The 27,463-nt window shown below is 45.9% G+C and overlaps 1 protein-coding gene across 1 annotated transcript; it reads right to left on the bottom strand.

The window, feature by feature from the left end:
• Positions 1-322: 322 nt before the first annotated feature.
• LOC144729400 (uncharacterized) lies at positions 323-26,888 on the bottom strand. Its single transcript, XM_078609659.1, has 5 exons — positions 25,860-26,888; positions 15,932-16,151; positions 8,076-8,376; positions 5,731-5,839; positions 323-4,333 (listed from the first exon to the last, which is right to left on the bottom strand). Exons 1-5 carry the CDS (start codon positions 25,960-25,962, stop codon positions 3,894-3,896), a joined length of 1,173 nt encoding a protein of 390 aa, XP_078465785.1. The 5' UTR covers positions 25,963-26,888; the 3' UTR covers positions 323-3,893.
• Positions 26,889-27,463: the final 575 nt, after the last annotated feature.

The following is a 27,463-nucleotide window of genomic DNA, read 5'->3' on the forward strand; positions in this document are numbered from 1 at the left end:
GGCCCACACACAACTGAAGACAAGGATCCATCTGCAATAATGGCACCAACGATGTTTTGTTCAATCTTGATTTGAAGCTTTCGTGACTGCAGGGATCCATACTCTTTGGTTCTTTCGGTGAAGTCACCTGAGGACGATCGCTTGTGTGGCGATCGAAACGTCGTGATCTATTATTATTCGATGTTTTGTTCTTTAAATAACCCTTGGCGGATGAAGGAATCGCAGACAGTTGGGTGGCGTTAAAGGATACATTTTAAGTTGGTGCCCCATTTGTCCTTAATTTGTCCCCCCAAATCGCAAAAAAAACCCGAAGCTTTTAAAATTTCAGTGGCGTTTCTTCAATGTTTTATTGACCTTGACTCTATACAGCGACGCGTAGGATGTTGGTCACGTACACAGACAAGGACGACGCACCGGGAAGAAATCTCTCCAGAAGCCTAATCGGTCGGCGGTCAACTCATCGTACATGCAAGTGGGTGCTCATTTACATCACCCTTTAATTTAATCAGATATAGCTGCAGCCCTGCTACCACTTTCTCACGCCATTGCTGGCAGAGGGGCCTCGAGGGTATTTGGCCTACTCTTCCACGCTGTGGCCAGGTGTTCTTGGAAAAGGTGAGAGTACCCACGCATTTTACCCCATCGAACCTGTGGTGAGCCCAGTTACACTGCTTGAGTGGACTGTGGTGGGGAGGGAGATTTACGAAACTGGCATTATCGTTTGAACTGCCGCGCCAGGATGATCGAACCTGGTGGACTGAAGTCCAGGGTGCTCACCATTAACACCACGGCAACACCACCTAATTTTCGTTAAAAAAAAAAGGTAAATTATTTTAACACCGACGAAGATAGCAACGTTCCAGACGTCATTATTAAATAAAACAAAACCCAATAAAAAATGCAGCTTCTATTGTTACAAAAAAAAGATCTGACTTTCAATATTTGTACAAGCCACAAAGCAAAGAGAGCAAGTGCAGGGGCAGGGTACACAGAGTGGCTCACTCAGCCGTTTGGTTGCTTTTGACCACTTTTGGGTTCAAGCTGAATTGAATCAACAGGCAAGACATTCAATGGCAATGATGTACAGACTGGCCTCTTTTATATATATATTTTACGCCCCATGATAGACTTTGGCCAATTTGTGGAGAAAGCCAGCATTCAATCTCCCCCCATGTATTTGAGGGTTGCACCGGATGTTGCCTCGGCATGATGTCCAACGTTTCGGATTGGAGCATCTTCTTCAGGTCCTCCAAAAAAACGCCGGGGAGAGGGGGGGAGTACAGTACAACTCAAAACCACATTGCAGAAGGTCCACAGCACAACCGGCAGTATTTGTGCGTTTACTCTTTACACGCATTTCGCATTGTTGTTTTGGGGCAGTGGGTGGCAATTCCTCATTCCTATGGGCAGGGGCGAGCCTGTCAGAGAACAACCACCTTGTTGACCTATCCACAAAGTTGGTACCAACCTTGCAGCATGCTTTGCATTCGCCTTGATGGCGTCTGCCATTCTTGCGCACATTTCTTCACACAGCCTCGCCACGACCAACAAGTCGAGAGCCGAGACTCACGTTTCATAGCAATGTCCGCACGCCCTGCTGGTTTTTGTTACGATTAAGACTCATCACTTTAGCCGTCACCCGCGCTCTCCTGGCACGCGTGAGTGCGTGTGAAGGACAAAGCCATCTGCATGAATGTGTGAAAAAAGGTGATGTCACGTGTAATTGGCCTACCCTTCCATGCTACACCTCTGAATTGATCATTGATCAGATTGATATCAGGTTATGAATGAGTGTCCATGTATTCGTGTCTAATGCGGCAGAGAAATGCTTTTGGCCACATACTTTTTATACCAGATTTATCCCTCCTAAGAGAAAAAAACACACCCCATATTCTGCCCTCATGTCGTAATAAGGCACGTCTTCCTCTTGTACAGCATCTTCGAGTGTGGTCTCATTGCGACACGTTTACACATTTTATTGCATAAGGCAGCGCTGTATTTCAACAGGACTGCCCGCGCAGCCTTCGTATTTTCACACACAGCTGATAACGATGGCACAATTGTAGCTTTTTGTTGCGGTGTATTTTACTTTTCACTTCCATGTCACATTGTCGGCTCAATGATTCGTTGTGGAAGAAGTTTGTGAACAACACACACGGTACGATTCTTGAGACACATTGGAGAGCTACGCATGAACATACTCCTCGCAACATTGGTGGGATTTTTCCCCAAGGTGGCTGTTGTTCATGATGTGACAATAACAAAGAGTGACCATTACATAAACCTAATTTTAGAGTAACAATTATCTGAACCTAATTTTAGAGTAACCATTATCTAAACCTAATTACAAACCCACACACCTTTTGACTCGAACAGGCCTACAAAGGTCAACGTCATTTTAAAAGCCCCGTGAAGGTCTAAGTGGCAAATTTGAAGACCTTGCTAAGGTTGAAGCGTTGATTTTTTTTTGCACTTTACAAAAAAAAATGGAATATCGTGATGTGTGCGTTTACCATTTGCCATTAAAGATTTGTCACTTGAACACGCTGTGGTGATGCACGCATGCACAATTTGCCATTTACAAAAGACAGCTCGCGCCGCAGATGGCGAAGGCTTTGGGCCATCACGTAGATTTATCTTTTATTTTAAAGGATTCACATTTGTAGGCCTATCCAATTCAAAAGGTGCACTTTCAAAAAGCTGGTTGTTGAAAGGTTGTTGCTTTTTTGACACTCGCCATCTTTCATATTTATTTTGGTGTTACTTATCCATGTGGAAAGCAGTGGTTAAAAGAAAATCCACATAGTTGCTAAGAATGACAGGTAAGATGGGAAAAAAAGTACCAGATGATTGCATTACAACAAAAAAAACCATGCGTTTAATGGGTCAAAGAACCGTAAAATTGTAAAAAAAACTAAAATTGAAAATTGTCTAACAAAATAAACAGTTTCTAACTGCTTTTTCAAGGTAAAAAAACAAAGGTATACGATGAAATGTATCATTTAAATAATAAAACATAGGTAAAAAAAACAATTTTAAGTTAAAAAACAGCTCTTTTAGCTGCAGTTACAATCTATATACAGTGTATTTTAACTAATCAGTTTGTGTTTAAATGACAGGGTAGGAGAAGTCGCACGTGAAAAAAAAGTGGAATGTGGTCCAATACTCTTAACTTAGCATCGTCATAAACGCAGCCGGCAATTTTGCCCCAAAAAGGTGACGAAGGAGGGAAAATACAGTTTGGGATTAGAATGTTGGTTCAGACTCATTTGCAAGGCATGAAGCCTCTTGGCACAAATGCACCGTGTTTTCATTGGCCGCCCGTGCAATTCCTATCGCACAAACCACAACAAACATGCGAATTGATTGCCGCTCCTCACACAACACGAGAGAAAACTGCCACCCACCAGCAACAAAAATCCTCCCCCCCAGATTAAAACATTTTTCCAAAACTCTGGGCTCAACAGCCAGTGTTCTCTCTCTTAGTGATACGGATGAGTATTATTGTGAGTGGGGACCAGTGTAATTCCGCCCGTGTGAATAAAGCGGCGGGATGTTGTCTCCCTCGCCTGGTATACAGGAGGTCGAGGGTTCGATCCCGACCCTTGACGCCTGCTGCTGTATGTTTGGAGTTTGCGTGTTCTCCCCGTGGTCATGTGAATTTTTCTCCGGGTCTTCCGGTTTTTCCCTCCACATTCAGAATCAACGTCACACGTTTAAGACTATTTGGCTGTTGTAAATTTCACTTCGTTGAGCTATCATTTGTCGCCAGGCCACTTATGAAAAAGAGCGATGTAGCCTCGGTGGGTCTTAACCTAGTAAAAATAAAAAAGTTGTTTATTTCTAGTTTTCGTGTGTAAACCCCACACTCCCCCACTGCTTCTGCGCAGTGTTCATGAGACTTCGGGCGGCGACGACGCCGTCACGCGCTCGGCCGGCGCCGCGTGATTGGCCACTCGCGGGGCAACCGGCGTCCCCTCTTCGGCGTCGCTGTCCGACTGCGAGCCGGACGCGGTCGCCGATCCCGAGGCGTCGGTCGAAGCTGGGGAGGGCGACGGCGCGGCAAGCGGCGGTCCCCCCGGTCCTGCCGCTTCCTTCGCCACGGAAGCCGGCGTCGGTGCGACGCGTCTGCAGCCTGTCGCCGCCGCCGCCGCCGCCGTCGTCGTCGTCTTGAGCTGGAACCACGCGTCGCCGAGCGCCTTGGCGAAGTGGTCGTCCACAGAGCCGGTGATGGACACCGAGTCAGCCTCGCGGTAATCCTTGCCGAGGCTGCGGCGAAAGTGTTCCTCGATGACGGGATCCGACACCGCCGTCGCATCCGACGGCTCGGACGCTGCGCGGAATTGCCGGACGCGCGCGCGCACGCACACACGCACACACACGCAAGCACACACGCACGCAAACACGCACACACACAGACATACACGCACGCACACACATGCACGCACACACAAACGCACGCACACACAAACGCATGCACACACAAACGCGCACGCAAACGCATGAATACACGCACACACACACACACGTGTAAAACATATCGGAATAAAAATAGTGCCCATGCATGCATTCTGTAATAACAAAAATTCTGAATGCGTCTGGTCATTCAGACGTATTTAATTTGTGATAACATCATTATGTTTCAAGCCGCACAATGAGATGATGTCATTACATGGTGCATGACGTTCGCTTGATGACGCCACACGTTGCGACGTCATTGAGAGGTGAGGCGCACGTGTGACATACAGAGATAACGTCAAACGTAATGACATCGTCGCATTGGCCAGCAAGGAGAACCTTTGAAGAGCTGCTCTTTTATCGCCAAGGTCGGCTAACCCTTTGATTAATTTAGCTTGTTTTAAGTCGTCCGTAACAGCACCACAATTCTATAATAAAATTTTGTTCACATCAAGCTATCGTTCAATCCCAGTCAGAAATCGCTAAAGAGACAAAGATTTCCCATATTTCCATAGCACATTCCTTTGGGCAAATAATGTTCGCGAGCACCTCTGATGGCCTGGCAAATGTTTATCTCCCAAGAACTGATATTTACAGACAAAACCAGGTATTAATTTAAGGCTGAGTCAACCTATGGAAGGACCACGAAGGGTTAGGATAACACTTGCCACTGATGCTAGCCATGGCCTGGCATGGTACTCAGGTCAGCAGGTTCGTAGCAGTGCGCTAACTGCCATGCCAAAGACAAATATCCCCTGTATAGCCTTAACAGACTTTTGGAGCAAGTGCTGTTAGCAAGCACCTATGAAGGCTGGCATGGCACAAGAAGAGTTGAGTGGACAGCACTATGCCCGACCGCACCAGGTACTCATTAGAGGTTGACCGATTCAGATAATCATCACGAGTGCTAATCGTCACATGAGCGGAAATCGAACTCGAGTCGCGGGGTTCATTTGCGCAGCGTGCCAACCGCTGTACCACCACTCCACACAATAGCGAGTGCGTGCGCTTACACTCGTGCCCGGTTTACGTATTCATGAAAGCGGCGGAGATTAAAAAGGCGCAGAATGTTTTGATCTTTGAGCAGCGAGCACATCCGCGCGTGAAATTACAAGTCACATTACCATTCACTTTATTTGCGTTGATATATTTCAGATTTCTGCGCGGCGAATAATGCCGAAGGGCCGTCTAATGCGCCACAGATGCTGTGGCACATCAACGCGCGCGAGCGAGCGTACGTGCGCGTGCGTGCGTGCGTGCGCGTGTACTTACGGACGTCTCCGCGCTTGTGTGATTTGTTGGGGCCCCTCAATGCGTGGCGGCTGCCGTGATGGTTTTTATGATTGAGGGCCGGTGCGCACGTAATGACGGAGGGGCGCATCTTCACGACGCACACGTCACATGGGAACATAAAATTGCGACAGACGGTTGGTGAATTTTTGCCCACTTGTCATTTTGTTTTTTTCAAGTAAAATACGTTATCCTGAATTTTTTTTAGTGAGTTGCCGCTTCGGTGAACTTTGTACATAAAATAAGAACTTAATACAAAAAAAATATACGAGTTGTCGGCCAATACAATCAAGATCTTCATCTCCTCAAAGTGACAGTATAACTACCTATTGTGATATATTTATATTAACATTTTAACTTATAATATATCCACGTGCAAAAAACAAAGGATCCACATTTAGCTTTACAGTGTCGAGGGAAGCGCCTGTTGCAGCAAGAGGGGAGTGATGTGGGCAGGAACACGCCCGGCTGCCTTTGTCTCCTCGGTGCCGATGTTTTACACTGTTCGCACAAGGTACTCATTTAAGCCCAAGTCGACCTTTGCGAGGGCCAGGACACGTAGATGATACCGCTTGCCACCGATGCTGCCACCGATGCTAACTCAGTAGTCAAGTCAACGCAACCTGCTAACTGCTGTGCCACCTCTCCCCAAACACACACACAGGCAAATATTTGCACCCGTGCTCAGGTATACACATACGTATCAAGACGAGAACCACTCCTCAGAACTAGTTTATCCAGATCTGTCTCATGTTTAGTCAGCAGCAACTTGGTGTGACAGGTTTAGAGGGTTTCCCCAGCATCATCCCGATGGTCCTAGTGGCATCCGCTGAGTCAACATCCTAAAAACAATAATGTTTCCTGTCCAACAACAGATAATAAAAATGTCTGACAATGCAGTTTATGATGATGATTGTTACTGGTGTAAACATGCACCTAATCATTGATAACATCGATTCTTAAGCTCATAATGCACCAAATCGTATGTATAAGAATCAACGTTTTCAGATTCGTATCTACTGTTTATAAGGGGTTCACATATCCATCTCCAGCCACTAGAGCCCACTACAATAACCGCAAACAAAAAAATAACGGATTCTTGAACCGAACTATGACCTTGCCTCATGAGCAGCACGACAGAATTCAAACCCATTCCATGTCGCGTAACTCAGGAGCAGTCGTTTGATCATACTTCACCAATGCTGGCAAATCGTGTTGGTAAAAGAGGGGGCTTGGACCGGTTAAGGTATCACTCGCCACCGATGTTAACCATGGCCAGGAATCAAACTGGGGTTTCTAGGCTTGAAGCACACTGTGCTAACTACTTCACCGCCACTCCCCCTATTAACATCGATGTACAAATATCTTCTACGGTGAACCAGAAACCTGACTGCAAAAGTGCAGTTGAGGTTGAGCAATTTTTTTTTATAATGAACGCAAATGAAATAAGTAGCCACACTTCGACCAAATTATAGGCTTAATGTGAAGCCCTGCATTAATGTGTAAATTAATGGACCTGCATAACCCAGGGTGCCCTCGAAGAATCTTGATAACCCATGAAATCCCATTGTCCAGAAAGCTGGCTTTTGTCGTGAGTAGGCGGATTAAGTGGCTGAAATGAATACGCATCAAGTGCATTGTGCTGCCATCTGTGGGGAGATAATACAAAACAAACTTATCAAAAGTGGATTATAAATTATTCCATGGATTACTGAAGAAGAAGAAGAAAATAATCCAGCCAACAGGAGGGATCGTGCCCGAGAGGACATCCACCACGAAGATGGAGCGATGAAATCCCAGCACGGCTCGTGCGCGCAAAAGCTCCGGATGGATTGTTACGTGGCAGAACTATGCGAGGGATGGCATCAGCATGGGAGAGGACCTTCATCCAGCAGTGTATTGATTATGGCCGATGATGATGATGGTGATGACAGGTTGCGTTCCCACGACTTGCAGCCGCGAGAAGCACTACAACGCACCACGGTGTAATGTTTTTCATCAGGCCACCCTTCAACGTATCCAGCATTGAAGGGTGGCCCGAGCTCATCAGCAGTCAGGCTTGCTACACTGGTTTTAAAGCCAATAAACCACTGTTCTGAGAATGTCAATTTGTAGGAGGTCACAGAGGTAGCAGATTTCCGGCACTAATATTTACAATGTTGCTTTTTGCGTTGAACAAGGCCCCATAGTTCATATGGAGCGCTCTTGACAATCTGGTAACCCAGCAGCATCGGTTTCACAAATCTGACCCATAAAGCTCCACAGCATCGCATGAGGAATTTCTGATCCCAGGACACTTTGCTGCCCTTCCACCTTCGCTACTGCACCTGCTGCTGTAGCACCGCCATCGCGCCGCGATGATGGAGGTGAACATCGTCTTCTGGGACGATCAGCCATGACGCGCCAGCTCCGTGGCAACACGGGGTCGCGCTCGGTCCATCGCCATGGCAACCGGGGGTCGCCGCCAGGTCGGCACCGCCGCCGCCTCCTCCTCCTCCTCCGCCACCGTGGCCGTCGCCGGGGCGACGGAGCGAGGTGGCGGGGGGGACGGACTGCCGCCCGTCCGGGGAGAGCAGCCCACCGTCGTTCCGGCCCTCGGGCCGCTCGTCCCTGCGGGGCGCCTTGCTCCTGTCATGCGCACGCGCCCACAGCAGGGGAGGGCGGGGGGATTAGGCACTGCCGAGATAATTAGGTGCAGGTTTCAGTTTTCGTTAGGCGTCAGCGAAGCTCTCCGTTGCCGCAGCGATCGCGATGTCATCCTCGTCGTCACAGTTGTCGTTATTTAAACAACAAACGCGTTTGTTTTATTGCAATTGGGCAAAACACCCCAGCGCAGGATTCTGGTAAATTATTACTATTTGGACTAATAAAACATACAATTCACAACACATCATTATATTGTAGTATATTGGTGTTATACTTGTGATCATCAGTACATTGTATTCACGAATTCGTACCTTTTCTTTTTACTTTCAATAAATTATATGTTGGAGTTTAGTTGAAGTGATGGAATGTGATGATTGATGTCTTAGCCCAAAGTGTACATGGTAAATACGACGATAATAATTTTCAGCCCTACTCCATCAACTGCTGGATGAAGACCTCCCCACACCGCGTTGTTTGGCTGAACTTCACCACGCCGATCAGTAAGGCTCGGTGAAGGGTGGCGGCCCAGGACCGCTTCAGATATCATTTGCCACTGATGCAAGGCCCATTTCTGGGCAAGAAATTTCAGGTTTCCAGGTTCATAGCGCAGTGCAGAAACCAATGCGCCACCACTCCCCCCTGATATAAATTCTATATGTGAATTGTAGATGCTGCTAGATTAAATTAAATAAATCAGGATTTTTTTTTTTTATCAATCATCATTGAGAAAAGAACAAGGCTTTGATTTGTTGACTGAATTGCATCTTAATTTCCATCCCAATTGACAAAGAAAATAACTATATTACAAAAGTTTACTTACATTTTTCGAGGATGTATGATGCAGTGAGATTAATATTATAGAGTGTATTTGTGTTACCCCTTTTAGACTCGGGAAAGCTACAAAGGTAACATATTTCAAGAAATTCCATTGGAAGGCATGTAGGATTATGGTCAGCAACTTATGAAAGCCCTTACGGTCTGGGGAATATTGAAAGCCACTGTGCACCTTTTTCCATGATGCCATGACTCTAAATTTAAAACCTCTCTTGTGTGTATTATTTAACAAACACACTTATTCCTGTGGAATTTCCAGGCATTTAATACTTTAGGTACCAAATACGGTCAAAGCTTTCAATTAAGCACCATTCTTTGCCAGGCAATATAAATGCTCAAGGGCCAGAGAGCTGATGATCTCAGTCTGGTGACCAATGATGGCACAAAATCATGTTCTTGTCAAATTACATTTTTTTTTATACTTACTTCGGCAAAAAATCCAACTATCGTCAACGTGCGACGAACTTTTCTCTCGAGCAGTGTATGTGAGAAAGTGCATCGCCCGGTGCGAACGAGAGGTCACCCGAATTGAGCTCAGAGAGAGTTCTGTGGTACCACCCTCCGCTGGCCGTTTTCTAATGTGGCATGAAGCACCTCTCCACGATTGTTCAGAATACGTTGTTTCGTCTAATGGCGTGACGGCGACAGCACAAATGGAATCGAATCGACAACTGCAAATAATATGTAAATAAACATATGACCTACCATTCCTTCCGTGGAATCCAGATAAATGTTTTTGTCATATGTATGCACATGCGTCAATCGTTTATTTACAAGGCTAAAGGAAATCTGGACTAGATTTTCGTTTAAAATTAGAACACGTACATCAATGATGAACGAGTGCATTAACACACACAGTTGTGTTTAAATGTTGTGTTGTGGAAGGAATTCTCCTTTGGCCCCTGGGCTAGGCAAGCCGAACACTGCGACAGTCATTAGGTAAAGGCAGCTACGTCGGAATGTACGTTGCTGCTAAATATGTTGGTCCAGAAAAACAACAAAACATTTAAGGCGTTTTACATACTTGTGATTTTTTTTTAAAGTGTGTTTTAAAATCATTATTTTGACCATTCTCCTGTTTCAAAAAGTTCCCTATGAAACGTTCCCCATGCAAAGTTAAATGGCTCATTGTATAGTAACATTGGAGGGACAGAACGGTGGCGCAGTGATTAGCGCACCCCAATTATGAACCCCAAAATGTTTTTTTTTTATTCTGAAAATATGGATTGGAAAACCAAAATGCATACATATAAACGGAAAAGACATTGACCGTCTCGGATTTGCTAATTATTCGGCCACTATAAAACCAACGGAAATTAACTGTAGGAAATGATTGAGGCGATGAGCAAATAAAATTCACAATATATGCGATAGAACCCAAAAAAACACGTTATATATAATATCGGTTGCGAAAGGCTACGTGTTAAAAATAAATCACGAAACAACCTGAAGATATTGGGTTAGAGGGAAGCAACTGGAAAATCCCACATAGCTGTGGCAGAGGTCACAACCGGGTACCCGATACCCGTACCCTACCCGATACCCGGTTACCCGTACCCAGCCGGGTACGGGTAGCCGTTTGCGACCCTGGTGCGGCCGGGTACGGGTAGGCCGTGAGTCACTGGTGAGTAACCGTTTGTCACTCATTTCGGGTAGGGTACGGGTACGGGTAGGGAACGGTTACCCGTACCCGGCCGGGTACGCGTACGGGTACCCATTTGCGACCCTGGTGCGGCCGGGTACGGGTAAGGAATCATAACCCGTTTGTGACCTCTGAGCTGTGGCCCCTAACCGGCTTCATCAACCGCCACTTGCCACCGCTGTGAAGCAAGATGAAACAATCCCCAGAGATTGACACGGCACGGACAAGAAGCAATCCGTGCGGCAAGTGGACTTGGAACGAGCTGTAAAATTATCACTTGCAATATTTTTTTTAAAAGGCTAGTCAATTCATGTTAATTTTAGCTTAAAAAAACAGATGATGAATGAATCTCTCTCTCTCTCTCCATGTGCCATGTCCTTGCTCAAAGACGACCGTGGCCTTCCACCATTCAGCTCAATCCATATTACTCAAGAACTTTGTACGAGATACTCAACGTTGATTAATACACCAGCAAATTTATTTTTCAGACTGTTAGTGAAATTGTTTTTCTTTCTATCTCGTGACTAGAGGTCCCTAATTTTTGTTTCCTATGTCAGGCTTTGTGACCTTAGCGGGAAGCATAGTCACAAAGTATTCATCATTTGCTACAGCGATTACATTTTACGTGCAATTAGGTGCCCTGCATAACATATCGTGAAATATGTTCATGAAATGTCATCATTTGCACTCGGTGAACTAAATTATCAAGTTATATAACATCCTCCAGTGACAAGGACGATGCTTGCCCAGTCTTGTAAATGCATCTAACTGCCACAATTATTCATTAATTAATTTTATAAGGAAGACAGCCTAATGAATGAATCACAAGAATGTAGTTGTCCATGTGACGAGTCACCCCCGCCAGTGATTTCGATGAATTGTCACGAATCAGGGTTGCTATTCGATTGGAGAACCAATTTGGTTGAATGGTTTAGTTCAGTATCTCGTTTGTGTTGTTTCTCATTCATTTCCTGTCTCATCTGAACAAATTGGTTCACTCCATTAGCTTAAATGTTACACTGACATATCAAGTGAATAAAAGTACGGTCACGAAATCTTACACGTACAAATGAACGCGTGTATCAACAGCGTGAATCGCTCGTAATCTACTAATCGATGCATCGTCACATGGCAAAATGCAACCGCCAAAGCGGCCAAGTGGCACGCACACGGCCTGCGAACTGGTAATTGCCTTCTTGCTCGATGGCGGTCAAAAACATCAAACTCTTCTCCACGCCGCTGTACGAAAATTATCGGCTGCCAGTGTATCATGCGGGGAGGAGGCAGCCATCTATACAAGGTCCTATTCTCTCCTGTTTTTCGCCCGTGCAGTGCCTACACGTGCTACTGGATTTTGCTGCCTGGCTTCTGTTTTTTTTTATCCCTGGGTAGTTTCTTTTTCACTCTTCTCTCGTCAAAGACATGCCCTTAGTTAGGCCCATCCCTCCCCACTCCCAAGCCCGTGGAATTTTTGCACCAAGGTCTTCTAAGGCATGGGAGCAATTCAGTGCACAGGGGCATTCACCAGAGCTCATGCACCACGCTCACCACACACACATTCACCACGCACGCACACACTCACCACGCACACACTCACCACGCACACTCACCACGCACGAACACACTCACCACGCACGCACGCACACACGCCACGCACGCACACACGCCACGCACGCACACACGCCACGCACGCACACACGCCACGCACGCAGACACGCCACGCACGCACGGAAAAATGCCAAGAATGTTGGGGTCCTTGAGTGGAATGCAAGCGACTAGCCCAGACCCAAGTCCGCTTCATGTACATTTTTTTCAATTTTTTTTACTTTTTTTTTACAAGCAAACTAACACACCCAACATTCAGACTTTTCTTTCTTTCTTTTAGACGCAGGAATTGTTGGAATTTTAGTTTGACCTTGCGCCTCGCCAGGTGTCAAGGCTTATTCCAGGTTTCCCCCAGGCACAACATCGCAGAAAAATAAATGTTGTTCATTCTTCTTTGTTTAACTCGCCGCTGTACTCCAATTAAAAAAAAAACTATAATCAATGATGACTAAAAGAAGTTCATACAAGTGGCATGCGCACCATTCTCACGGCATAAAGTTATCACAAAAATGATATGTTTCAGGGACACATTTTTTGCCAGTAGGGGGGTGATGTTGCAATCTGGTTTTGCACAATCAAGTTGTCTGCTGGTATTAATAAAAAAAAAGGCAAACTTGGACGGTGATACCAGTGTGCATGGGCTACTCCTTTTCTTGACAAATATCACGAGAAACTTTAACGTCTGCCGTGAAACATATTTTATCGATGCAACTGCAGTATTATCCAGGGAAGCTGCCTGGGTTCGAACCATGGACCTGTGGCGAATGCGCTACTGCTCTGCAATGTCACCGTTTTGGACCGGCATGCAAACCTCTGAAAATGCTTTGCGAAGAAGTTTTCTCTTTTTATTCCCATTATATACGGAATAATCTGTCCTCCACTTAGACGCTGATATATTTCCTCTTCGGCTGAAGAAAACACTTGAAGGGTGCTAGGGGAAGACGGCGAAGACCGCTTTCTGACCGGACGTCAAACACCAACCACTGGACGGGATGGAAGCCATCTCAGTTGAATGACCCCAGCGACGGACAGAGAGAAAAGTGGAGTGAGCACTGCAAGGAGATATGGGTAGAGAAAAACAGTCATTCTTCCAGCGCCTAATTGACCAAGGGAATAGATGGAACTGGACAACCGACTCCTCAGAGCCTCTGCGAGTGACCAAAGTGCAATTTCTCCTGCTGTGAAATTACATCAGTGACAATGTGACATCATCGTTCACAATGAACGGCCACCGTGTATCAAGATGAAAGCTTACGTCTTATTATTTAGTTAGTTTTTGAAATAAAAAAATAATGCATCCAAGTAATTGGATACTGTTGGTGCTCAAGCTACATGGCAGAAATTTAGAGAAATTATAAAATGTGTAGTTTGTGACATTCCTACATTCAACATTAAAATTCCATGAAAGCATGTTACAAAAAAACTTAAAGTATGTTACCAATTGTATTGCGATTGTGCTATCGGCATCGTGTCCGGAGCTCACAAACCCGTTCGGAACACACGAAAATCCGTAAACAAAGAAAATTTTGATTTAATTTAAAGTAAACATAATTTACCAAATCAACGTGAACTATCGGTGGTATTAATCTCAACTGATGGTAATTGGCCAGTTGTTGAATTCCACATGGCAGAGACCAGTCCTCTCCAGAAAACAACTGCAATAGGCGTTATGATAATGACAATTATAATAATGCTAATTATTATTAACATTGGAAAGCCTCCCTGGCTTCATGTGGGATAAAACCAAAGAACCCGGCGAAAACTCAGCACACATATGAAAGGGGGTGTCACTAAACAGTGCCATCTCATGCCAGCTCGCATCCCTATGCCTACAACACTTAGCCAGCCATGGCGGTCTCCCATCTAAGTACTTGAACAGGATCAACCCTGCTTAGCGTCTGAGATACGAATAGATCGGATGCATTTAGGGTGAGTTGGTGGTGATAAGCAATGAAGCCTCACCAGGTCATGCTCATTTTGACTGACTCAAAAGCCATGATGACGATGACAAAACTTTAAGTGAGATATAAATCCGTGATCTTAGTAGCGAGTGCCCCCGATTATTCACCGAATGAGATAAGCCCTGCTTGGAATGCTAGATGTGGCTTTAACAATGACATCTTTGGTTCTCAGTCATGCGGTAAACAAGGTTCCACATTTCCCGGACCGCTTGGCAACGGAGCTGCCTCGGTGTTCGAACTGGTCCAGTCCTCATGAGCCCAGTCCTCCCAGGTTGATCCTGTCGCAAGTGAGAGCTCGGCAAACCTATAACCCCTGGCCTCCTTTCTCACAATCCTGCAGTGCACTATCACCCTAGGCTGACCCCAGAAAGAGTTGCAGTGTCAAGGGGTCATTGGAGAAGACAGACAAGTTTCCTGCGAAGTCATTCACTTTTATTTTGATTTAAAGCTTTCGTGACTGCAGGGATTCATATTCTTGGTTCTTTCGGTAAAGTCACGTATAAGGGAAATAATAAAATAATAAAAAATATTAAACAATACAATTCTCACGACGTTTCGACTGCAACACAAGCAATTTTAATGTTGAATATTTTTATTATTTTATTATTTCCCTTCTACGTGACTTTACCGAAAGAACCAAGAATATGTCATTCACTTGGTTTAACTTCTGGGCCAAGTTGGTGTTAAGAATACACAGTGGGTAATTACAGACAATATAGATTGTAGGTTGTAACTCATGCTTGCATGAAACATTAAATGCCTTTCAAACAAACTTACATTTGAAAAAAAAAAACTATCATCCCAATAGTATTCCAATTCTGCTTTCGGCATCATGTCAGGAGATGAAGAAGGGTCCATACTGAACTCTCACTGAGCAGTGCATAACCCTGTGTTTAAAAGCAGTCCGAAGATGGAGAAATCATGGAACTACTTCTGGGATCTGACATCACATGACAGTCAAACGTATGTATTTAATTGTCAGAGCTGGAACTTTGCCAACTCAAGTGAAAACCCACATTTAATGACCTGGTGTAGTTGTTGGTAGCTGGGCTGAAAGCATCAAATTTCTAGACGCATTCGTCAATAACACTGAGAAATATATATTAGGAGACATTTCGGGCAATAGCCCTTCTTCATTGCACATAAATAGAACCTGGCTCAATCACGGGTGGCTGAAACCTGGATTCGAACTCAGCCTATCGGCGGTGCTAGCTCAGTGCTCTGACCCGAGCCATTTGGCCTACCTCGGTTTTAAAGATCGCCTCCTGAGCCTTACCCCATGAGGATACCGACAGTAGCAAGGGGCACTGGGGAAACTTTAGGTGAGAAACCTAAACACCGATAGGGCTCACGAAGCATGGGGACACACCAATCCGGGCCCTTGCACTGACCTTGGCCCGGTCATGGGCCGAGCGGGGAATCGGTTGCCATTAGGTCATGGCTACGAATCAGCGAGTGGCCCTTGGGATAGCAAACGAACAAACTGGCAGCTTACAAGTTGAGAGGGCCTGTCCGGCTCGACTGCAGCAGCAGCAACAGCTCCTGGGCCTCGGGGGTGGCGGCACGCTTCCGCTTGGGGCCCGAAGCACCAGGGGACGGCGGAGACCTTTCGTGAGTGGTGAGCGCGAGCGGAGCCGACTGACACCGCTGCTGCCCACCTCCTCCTCCGTAGCCACTGCCTCCAGTGCTTGCATTGCCGAGTGTGTCAGCCACACCTGCACAGCAAGAAAGGCAAGACGAGAGCAATACGTGCGCACAATTAACAAATAAAAACGTACGCACGAATATCAATAACTGTTGCGTGGGTTTTCGCGGCTGTGCTCTACAGCTCTCCGACGTGTTTGTTGGGTGGCACCACGTGTTGTTTGGTATGTCCGACGTTTCGCTCCACGAGCCGGGAGCTGTTGCAGCACGCGCAGCGAAACGTCGGTTTATCGTGCCGAACAACACGCAGTGCAGCCCGAAAACCACCTTGGAGAGCTACACGAATACCACAATTATTTCGATTTAAAGCTTTCGTGACTGCAGGGATTCATCTTCTTGGTTCTTTCGGTAAAGTCACGTAGAAGGGAAGTAATAAAATAATAAAAATAAAACATAATAAAACAATTCTCACGACGTTTCGGCCACAACGCAAGCAGCCGTTCTTCGCCTGAGGACGGCTGCTTGCGTTGTGGCCGAAACGTCGTGAGAATTGTTTTATTATGTTTTATTTTTATTATTTTATTACTTCCCTTCTACGTGACTTTACCGAAAGAACCAAGAAGATGACCACAATTATTATCGTCACCATTTATAATTTTGCTTTTGATTATTAAGATCATCATTATCATCTGTACGCATTTTTATAAATCTTAGCAGAAGAGATTATGAAGACAAATAGATCAACGTAAATGTATGTCCTTGAAGCCAAAACGTCGCGACAGAAGCAGGTTAAACTCATTGTATAGTGGTGGCCGTGGATTTATTTTGCTGCTTTGCGCTGAACAGATCCAATAGCTGGAGTGAATGGCTCTTGTGAACAACATCTGGCAACACAGCAGAATTTTCTCGAGAGGTCTGAAACCGCTGATGAGACCCCGATCGTCTAAACTAGTCCAGAGTTTGTCTGCTTAAACAAATACTTCTGTTGGTCTGGAAAGCCCAAAGGCTGATGGACCAAAAATAACATTGTCAGTCTACACACGAAAACTAAAAATAAACAACTTTTTATTTCTACTAGGTAAGGCCCACTGAGCTATATAGCTATTGTCAGAAATGATCTGGCTACAAATGATAGCCCAACGAAGTGGCTAATCACGTGGAAATACATAGCAGCCAAATACTCTAAACGCACGTTGATTCTAAATATGGAGTGAAAACCTGGAGGAAAAGACACCCAAGCCACAGGAGGAACATGAGAACTCCAAATATACGGGCGTCAGGTTCGGGATCGAACCCACGACCTCCTGTATAGTTGACATCTCTTCCCTTAGCAGAGTTTCTCAGACACCGAGATGGGGAAAGGGGCTCATGGTAGGATATACAAATTCCTCATCATTAGAGAATAGACATAATAAGCGCCCACGCTTTAGTTTTCAACGTACTGTACCCACAAAGATGACAACACAATGTCCTGGGGAAGTCAAAGTGAAAGCAAAAGTTAAGGAACGTTTCTCATTTGCATCCCGAGCCAACGTCTCACAATCTGAGAATGTAAACATTGTCATTGAACATTTATTTTGACAACTGCAATTTCAGTTCACGATGCTTGCCGTCCGAGTTCACGTTTGGCGCGTACCCAGTGTCCGATGCGATTATGCAGTTGCATGATTTGTCTCTCAATCACCGGATAGGTTGGAGGCATGAAATGCAGACATCGCTCCTTGAGACGAACTGAGCAAATTAAAAGAAATATTGCTTCCCCGTTGTGCAGATATGCAGGTGTAGTATGTTTTTTTTGCAACATGACATTAATAATAATGCCCTTGTTTGTTTAACATATAGGCTTACGTGACCAATATTATCCATAATAAAGGTTTTTGGGTTAGATCGCGTAGATAAAAACGTGTCGTTAGAAATATAAGTGTCGTTAATTGGCATGTTTTGTTTACGTGACAAACCTGACTAATTGTCTGTGTGGGGTGGTGGCGGGTTTAATGACGCATTTATAGTTACGCGATCTAACCCAAAAGTGTCTATTATGGATAATGCCTTTGTTTATCCAGGAAAGCCTCAAATCAGTCATAAGACTATATCTTGTTTTTTTACTCAAAGTTCTACGCAGAATATTGTATGGTTCTTTCGGTAAAGTCACGTAGGTAGACGAAAAAGTAATGACAATAAAATAATAAAAATTAAAATTAAAGTGAATAAAAATAATACAAATATCACGACGTTTCAATCGCAACACAAAGCAATCATCACCCCCCTCTTGTTTCTCCTGATGACGATTGCTTGTGTTGCGATTGAAACGTCGTGATATTTTTATTGTTTTTTATTCACATTATTTAAATTTTATTGTTATTAATTTTTTTATATCTACGTGACTTTACCAAAAGGACCATAGCATCTGAATTCCTGCAGTCACGAAAGTTTTAAGTCAAAATTTCTACACAGAAATCTTAAATCCACTTGCCGCACTGCCATTTCCTGGCCACCTCATGGCCCACCAATATTGTTGCTCTGGTGGGTATTAAAAAAATATTCTTAGGTTTTTTCGGTAAAGTCACGTAGGTAAAAACATTAAAAAGTAAAATAAAATAAAAATCACGACGTTTCGGAGGCAACACAAGCTTCCGTCTTCAGGTGGTACCGTCACAGCCACGACAGCTGCAGTCACGAAAGCTTAAAATCTAGAATTAAAAAAATAATAGCGCAGTGATAAATAATTTCCAGGCCTTGTCAATCTACTGCTAGATGAGGCCTGCCCATACTCTTGCAGAGAGAGGGGCCCCCAGACTGAGCACTGGCTAAGATATCTCTTGCTGTCGCCGGGAACAAAACCTCGGTCGCTCGGTCGTTGGCACAGTGCCGCCACGATGTTTTCCTGTTGTGCGGTGCTTGAATTTTAACCATTGTTTGCATCAGCCCCTCAATTTGGCTCGATGGAAAAATGCACGAGTATTTTAACTCCAACGTAAGTAAGCTATGTACACATTGCCAAATGTATCCGTGCATCTAACTGGTAATGTACAAATGTTACCCCGTGCCCTTAGAACACATTTCTGGCTCATATCCTGGATTATATAACCCGAATGGATTTGGGAGGAGCTCATCCTGGTGTGAACATTTCACCCGGCAGTGTGTACAGCGGACAAGGGAGCTTTGTAAGAAGATAATACGCGCACAGAAATACCCATGAATATAAACATGACACACGTTAGCCATCCAATGCCATACGCCACCGACAATAAAATGGACAATCGTGTTCGCCGTCATGCGGCATTTCTCAAGGAATGTTCAGCGCTCGAATGGCAATGGCATATTTTTGTTGTGACAATTCCTGTATATTTTCGCCCACAGAGCAGACAGGAGTGCCAACCGTTGGTTTATTTAAATGGGATCGAACCCAAGCTGAATGTGAGCTGCAGTTGCAATAGATTAACTGTGGCAGCTTCTGACAAGCTGGAATTGCGCTCGGATTTGTGGAATGAAATCGGTCTGGGAATTGTTCTTTATAGGATTGGGTGTTATGACAGGTTTGAAACCGTCTGTTGTAACACAAATGAATAGTGAGGTATTTACAACAGATTAGAGTGATGGTAATTGGCTTGAATTTGTTTTTTATTTCATTAGGGCTGAATAAAAACCATCACGATAAATATATCGAGCAAGCTAATTGTGACATATGTACATTGTATATATATACACACACACAGCATCTTAAAAAAATACTCAGATGCACTATTCATAATTTAATGGATAAAAAAAAATCTGACCCAAACACCGCACACAGCTGCAGTGTATAATTTATCTCAATTAAAATAAATCTTCAGCAGTAAGGCTGATCTCTTGAACTACATTTTCCCCCCACCAACCCTCCCCACCTTTATGCAGGAACAAAAAAAAACCCAGCCATGTGTGCGTACACAAAGCAGTGTCTACAATTTACTCCGGAAAAGAGACAGACACTCAGTCAGACGTGTAAAATGTCAGACAGGTTTACGCACGCAGATGACTTAGATCGTACAACAGGAATCCAGGACAGCAGCAATTGTCATGGGGGGTGGTTTTGGAGGGGGCAAGCTCAAATAAACAGGAACACGTCTAAACTAAGCACAATGCCATCATCCCATCTATTCAATGGTTAATTCCATTACAACTAGCATTATGGTACACCCCCATCATCGCAAGGTCACTGAGCGCTCTGTCTGAACACGACACTCTGTGGTACACTCTGTGCTAGTTTTCGGTGTTTATGAGCTCCTAAAAAAGAAAATTAGAAAGAATGCGATTTCTCTTCTTGGTTCTTTCGGTAAAGTCACGTAGAAGGGAGATAATAAAATAATAAAAATAAAACATAATAAAATAATACAATTCTCACGACGTTTCGGCCACAACGCAATACAGCCGTCCTCCGGTGAAGAAAAGGTCTGTCGGAAAGACAGCGTCTGAATGAACACCACCAAGCTTGGCAGCGTATATTTAAGCTTAAATATTCTATTATTTTATAATGTTCTATTTTTATTATTTTATTATCTCCCTTCTACGTGACTTTACCGAAAGAACCAAGAAGATGAATCCCTGCAGTCACGAAAGCTTTAAATCGAAATGCGATTTCTACTTACAAAATATCACTGCCCAAGTGTTTGCGTTCTGCTGCAATACAAAACACACAAACAGTGCCCGGGGCAATTGTTTTGGCGGACGCAACCGACCCCGCTCGCGAGCAACTGCGACTTCTGCTTTACGTGTTGAACCATCACGCAAGGACATAGGGGAGACACCGTGGTGACGCGACACAAATCTGATATCAGTAATCCGGCAGGGAACGGGATGGGTTCATCCTGAGAGCACGCAGCCACTCTCTGTCCAACCAGCGAATGGTCCCCCCCCCCCCGTTGGTCTGTGGCTTGATTACAAGATAGCACGAGGAGTTCTGCTGCACAAGAATAATATTAAAATCTACACAACCACACTGGCTACTAACTCAACACCAAGCTAACCATTCATGCGCTGTGGTGTATTTAAATGTTTCGTCATTAGCATAATCCGCATTATGCATTTACGTCACCTTCTTTAAGGGAGGAAAACAATAATCACGATGATTTTTTTGTCTAAGTTTGCGTGGGTGTTGCTTAGCCATATCTCAACAAAATCAAACAAATTACGCAGTGATACCGCATTGCCAGTGGCGCATGAGCACAAGACAAAATAACACTGCACGTGTCAATAAACACTGTGTGGCCTTAAAAGGAAAAAGATGAATGTAGCATAGACGTTGTGTGCAATGGACCTTCTTTATAGCAAACATGTTGGAGATGTGCAGAGACGCACGGCATCCCCAGTTAGCTGCAGCACAGTCTGTGGTGAAAACTCTACGTCACCTTTCAAGTGCCGATTAAATCATGATTTAAGACGAAGCCAAACAAAGTGCAGGCTACTTATTACGAAACATAGTGATTGGGAATGACAAGACCGAAGAGCAGCATTGTTAGTTACATATCAGGCCATTATAATATGGTTTTGTCAAGAAGGAATAGCAGTGGTGCAGTGGTTAGTTGCACTGCTCGATGAACCCGGCGACCCCGAGTTAGATTCCCGGCCAAGGCTAACTAACATCATTGGCGTGTGATGTCAGAACCAGTCCTGGGCCTTCTCACTTCACCGACCTGTACCGAGGAGTGTGGGTTGGTGGGATATGGTCAAACAACAAAGATCACCCGTATAGCCTTAACACACTGTAGGGACAAGTGCTGTTAGCGAGCACCTATGAAGGCCGGAACGGTACACGAGGGGGTGGGTGGCCAGGACCACGCCCGACCGCCTTTGTCTCCCTAGTGGCAATGTTTACACACCTCACCAGGTACTCATTTGAGGCTGAGTCGACCTAGGGGAGGCCCGGGACCGGTTCAGATAATCGTCACTGGTGTTGGCCGTGAGCGGGAATCGAACTCGTGTCGCCGGGTTCATAGCGCAGCGCGCTAACCGCGACACTATCGCTCCCCACAATGGTCAAACATCCCCCATAGGACAAACATGGCAAGGGGAGGCCTTTTATCCATAAGTGGATTGACAAAGGGCTGTACAGGACATTATTATTACGAGTGCATTGGGTTTCGCGATTGTGCTTTACAGCTCTCTGATGCGCTTTCAAGCTGCGTGTAACGCGTGCAGTGATATTATTGTTGTAATAATGAGTTTTCAGGGGGCAGAATGCCTTCAGCCAGCTCTTAAGTGTAAAAAAGCCATACCAAAAATGTATTATCAAGTAATGTATGCACCCGTTTGGATATTTGGAATTCATTACGGTATATAAAAACTCTATTCTGTACGTTAACGAGTGTCTTTCATCGGTGGCCTTTGTAACATGTCTGATTAAAGTAAGAGTACCATACATCAATGGTGCTCTTTAAAAAATATATAAATGTTGTGTCCTATACTTAGAGTGTAGATTATTCATAATATTTCACAACTTCAAGGGCACGCTATAGTTTAGTTTGTGCATGACATAACCGTTTGAAAACGATTTTAATGCCCAAAAGAAACCATCCGTTTAAAAATAACGGCACTCCTGTTCTGTGAAATATGAGCAAATACAATTGTGCATTAATTATTCAGGAAATTCAACAGCTTAATGATTGTGTAGAGTTTTTTTTTTCAAAGTGAAAAGGAGATTAGGTAAGACAGGGTTGGGCATTGTAGTTGGAGGCACAACCGCCTCTGCCCTGCCTCCCTGCTGTGAAGACAAGCAAGCCTTACTCCTAATCCTCCCCACGCCATCTGCTTGTTCAGATAATGAGGGGGGCCTGGGAGGGAGGGAGGGCAGGGAGGAGGTTCAGGGGATGGTAGGCTGTGGTTGTCAGTTCTTCTTACCTTAATCCGCTGGCCACCTGCCCCATAGGACCGCTGCCACATGTTTAACGACGCGGCCACTCTCGCATATCACAAGGCGGGCTCCCCCCCCTCTTTCCTTGAGGACGGACGCAGCGATCGACACACCGCTCGACAAGTCTCGACACGACGCGAAAAGCCACAGAAGCGTTGTCGCCGGAGAGCCTTATCGGTCGGTCGGCGTACGCACGCAAAGCACGTTCAGGTACGCACCCGCGCAATTAATCGAATTGCGTCAAAGCTGCCCCGGTGAATTTCATGAGCTTTGTTTAAAAGGCAATGTTTTGCTCTCTGGCATACACGGACGCCTCCCTTGTTCTAACAGAAATTTGTGGAAACCATCGAGCCAATTGTTCTCGCAGCCCCCCCCCACCCCCGTCCAAATCAAGGCCACCGGTATCCATGGGTCCCCACCCGATGGCACAACCAAGATCACGAGACAGGGAGATCACGTGTCCACACGTAGAGTCGACACGGTGTCAATAAGGCATTTGCTTCGCCGTGTGTAGGAGCGCGATTTGTTTTGCTTGCCGAAACGTTGACGCCGATGTTCACCGCGCGTGTTCGACATTTTATCCTGCACCGGTGTCCATGGCTGCTGCCTGTTTGCCCCCCTTACCTTGAAATGCCACGTAGGAGGCAAAGACCCGCAATTTTTTGTTTTAAAGCCGCTACATTAACGCGGTCCGCGGCAACAGGTGCAGTGGGATGAGGGCCTCCCCATGACCCCTACTTTATCGCGCTTGGTCAGTCGCCGATGATGGTGAAGGTGTCAAAGACTTGGAAGCAAGCCACAATGCAATGGCTTTTGTGGTGCTGTCCCTCTGTTGCCCCACAGCAGCCTAAAAACAACTTGTCATGCATGGCGGTCGCCCATCCAAGTGTTATCCAGGTTCAAAGCTGCTTAGCATCATAGGTGTGTCGGCTAAATATTAGTACATTCAAAGTATTAGGGGCATCAGCGTGTTTTCCTTGTACGTCAATAAGCAGGATTCAATTTAACACGGTAAAATGCGTAACAAATTTGGAGCCATTGTACGTAAACGTAGAACGTGTGCTGCATTATGTAATCTATCTTATTGCGATCATGACACCATGGGATAATATCATATGTCCAGGTGGCACAGCAGTACAGTGTGAAGGTTACGAGTTCAAATTCTGGTCGGGGATCCACTCACAATTCTTCATCCCTCCGGGGCAGATAAAGCAAGGACCACGTAGTGGGGGCAGTCAAGAGTGATTTTACCCCACTCACTCCTGTCCTAGGAATGTGACATTTCCAACTCGGGCTCAGTGCGCGCAAAACTGGATGAGCCCGACTCCGGCAATTGAGTGTGAAATAACTTTGCAGTTTTAAACGCAAATTCTTTCATGGACAGAGGGAAACCCTTTGGCGAATCCACTGCTTCATGACGGCGCCTCTGTGCCGTGTCATTCCTGGGAGGTTTTTTTTCATGATAATATTACACCAAGGACCGGTTCAGGTATCAGTCGCCGGTGTTAGCCACGGTCAGGAATAAAATTCAAATCTCTGGGTTCATCGTGTAGTGTGTCAACCACTCTACATTCTTTTAATCAATTTTTTTTTATTTAAAAAAGTAAAATCACATCTACTACTATAAGATAAGAAAATGGTTTATCTCAGTTAACAACCAAGCATAAATCCACATATCTCGAGTACCATCTCTCTTTATCTGTGCCATGCCCATTCTCAAAGACGCCTGCAATCATGACCTTGCTTCCACATTCAGCTCTGTACCAAGACGTCTACTCAAGAACTTTGCACCAGATGCTCCCCCAGTTGCATCAAATCGTTCAAATCGCTTACGTTAACCCAACTTGCTGCCCTGACTCCGGTCTCCTTGTACTACTTACTCCACAGTACTGCACCAAACATATATATATTTTTACGTGTAAATTTTCCACTCGAGTGTTTACAACGATGCGATGTCGCGCGTCTTTGATCAGCACGTCGCCCTCGGACGCTCAATGCATTTCTGTGCGAGACACAAGGCGAGAGGGCACGCGAAGCGAGGAACAATACACCGTGTGTGTGGTGTGTGTGCGTGCACGCATTCAAGGCTATAAACGCATGCAAGCAGCATCAGCAGCAGCAGTGCCATCACAAAGTCCCAGCACCCACAAGCATGGATTTATTGAGGTCAGATGAAAACATTCCTGCACACACTGCCATTACCATAACGCCACATTGCAGTGCGGAAAGCTTATCTTCGTTTGGAGTTTTATTGCAGCCTACCTGTCATTCAGCAACCACGTTAATGGACAAGACCCCCCCCAACCCACCACCCTCGCAGCCATAAATAGTTCTGAAGTTCGGGGTTTTTCTGCCATTCACAACCGCGGGCAGTGACGAGCACTGCTCCTGTAAAGTAGGAAGACGTCGTAGAGATGATGATTTTCCCTTGTGCGCACGCACACACAACAAAGAGTTGGGGGTGAGGGATATTATCGAATGCCTCCCCCCCCCTCTCGCATGCTATGCGGAACGCTCGTACCCCCCCACATCCACCCACCAGCAACCCGTCCCGTTTCACCGGCGGCGTCTTTGCTCTATAACCCCACCACCACCAACCACGGACTTCACCAGACACGCACAAGAGTGGCTTAACGGGACGGGCACATTCGCCGCTAGAACATCAGCAGCATCAGCAGCAGCCTGGCGCGTCGCCAACCGATCGCTGCTTGTCGATCAATGGCGTCAAGGAATCGACTCAGCTGCCACAGAAGCCGAGAAAGATAGCGGAGCAGTGCGAGGGGAAGGAGGGACAACAACCCAGACGACCGCCTCGCCACCACCATCATCATCATCACCTCCTCTCCATCCCCGCCCAGCCCGCCGATGACAGCGCTTCCTCGGCTGTCCTTACCGTGAGGGTGGAGTGCCACGGTCTGGCTCGGGGCTTTGTGGGCACTTGAGAGCGCGTCCCCTTCTTCCTTGAGCGACGGCTGCACGCAGCTTGCCAGCTCCATGTCTTCTCTTTCCCCAAAACACCCCACCCCAAGCACACACACACACCCACCACTCTCCCGCTCTCTCCCGGGGTCCTTGATGGTCTCTCTCTTTCTCTCTCAAGGCGTTGCTGTTGTTGTTGTCAGCTCTCACGAAAATGAACTCGAAGGGAGTTGCCCGTTGTTCCTTAAATAAAAAAAAATGCTTCGCAAACTTCAGGAAAGCGCCTCTCAACAAAAACAAATTAAAACCGAAATCGGGATTCACGTGTGCGCGGAGAACTTGTTAACTTAATTCTCTCTCGAAACTTGCCCGTTGCCAAAGTCACCGTCGATGATAAAGCGGCGACATTCATTCGGTTGAAAGAAACATGTATATGTTATTGTTGTTGTTGTCTTAACGCTAATAACGTGTGCCGTTTAACGCGTGACGTGCGCGACTATCCATCCTCTGCGGTGGCTCTCAGCGGAGCTTCACGCTGCGTTTGCCGATTGCCCTCGCCGGAGCAGGAGGTTTGAGCCCGGCAGGAGAGAAGAGGGGTGGGGGGGCAAGTTGGGAGGTGGCATTTGAAGTGGGGTGGGGTGGTTGGGCGAGCGGAGGCGATGGTGGTGTTTGGTGGCGGGAGGATGGAGGAGGAAGGAGGAGGGCATGCGGCTGATGTAAAGAATGGGTGGGCGGGCGTAAAGTCCACAGTGGGGGCTGATTTAGGTGCGAACTCAAAACATCTTCAACCGATAAGCTCGAAAGCCGCAAGCGAATAATTCAAACGCAACAGCAAAAAAAAATCTCGCAGCTGACCGCGCGCGCGCACACAACGACCCGCCGAGCGAACAAACCAAAATAAAATCCGCTATCGTGTCAAACCGAGCATGCCCGCCTTCCCCGCCAGACTCAGCAAGCCTCCCGTTGATTAGCGAAATGGCTGGAAAAAAACGAAAGGCGAGAGACGGAGACAAGAGAGAGAGAGCGAGAGACCCGCTCCAGGTGAAAGATTCTTTTTCGACGCTGCCATTGGCCCTCTTTCTTAGCGAGGCGTACCCCGCTCGGATGAGGAGGAGGAGGCATTGGGCGTGTTGGGTGTGGGTGGCGGTGCAACGCGACCCGGTGTGGGGTAGGGTGGGAGTGGAGGTGGGGGGGGGCTTTTCCATTTATTACATTTTTTTTAATCCTCTCCCCGTCTCAAACCTCCTCCCCTGCTTTTACAATCCCTTGTCAGCCAGCTGCCTCAAAGTCACACACAGACTTCTTCCCATTCACCGCACCCCGCCTCTCTCTCTCTCCTATTCCCCCCCACCCCCAGCCAAGGCACTCCTCCATATGTATTCAAAATATTTCAGCCGCTACGCACAACTGTGCCTGCCGCCCAGGAAAAGAAAAAACTACAGGGAGCTTAAGACATCCTCGCTATGTTCGGTATGCGGCAATTTTGTCGAAATAATATATTTTTTGGGGGTTCATCTACCACTCATGCCCCGCCACCCCCATTATTTTCTTTTCTCCAATTTATCTCCATGTTCAGCG

Source organism: Lampetra planeri, chromosome 32 (genome assembly GCF_965212315.1).
Source record: "Lampetra planeri chromosome 32, kcLamPlan1.2.h2, whole genome shotgun sequence".
Lineage (NCBI taxonomy): Eukaryota > Metazoa > Chordata > Hyperoartia > Petromyzontiformes > Petromyzontidae > Lampetra > Lampetra planeri.

Excerpts from the sequence above, each read along its gene's own strand:
- LOC144729400 (XM_078609659.1), bottom strand. The coding sequence starts at position 25,962 with ATGGAGCTGGCAAGCTGCGTGCAGCCGTCGCTCAAGGAAGAAGGGGAC. Across the intron at positions 16,152-25,859 it reads CGTGGCACTCCACCCTCACG|GTGTGGCTGACACACTCGGC; the intron begins GTAAGGACAGCC and ends CTTGCTGTGCAG. Across the intron at positions 5,840-8,075 it reads TGGCGGTGCTACAGCAGCAG|ATGCGCCCCTCCGTCATTAC; the intron begins GTGCAGTAGCGA and ends TGCGTCGTGAAG.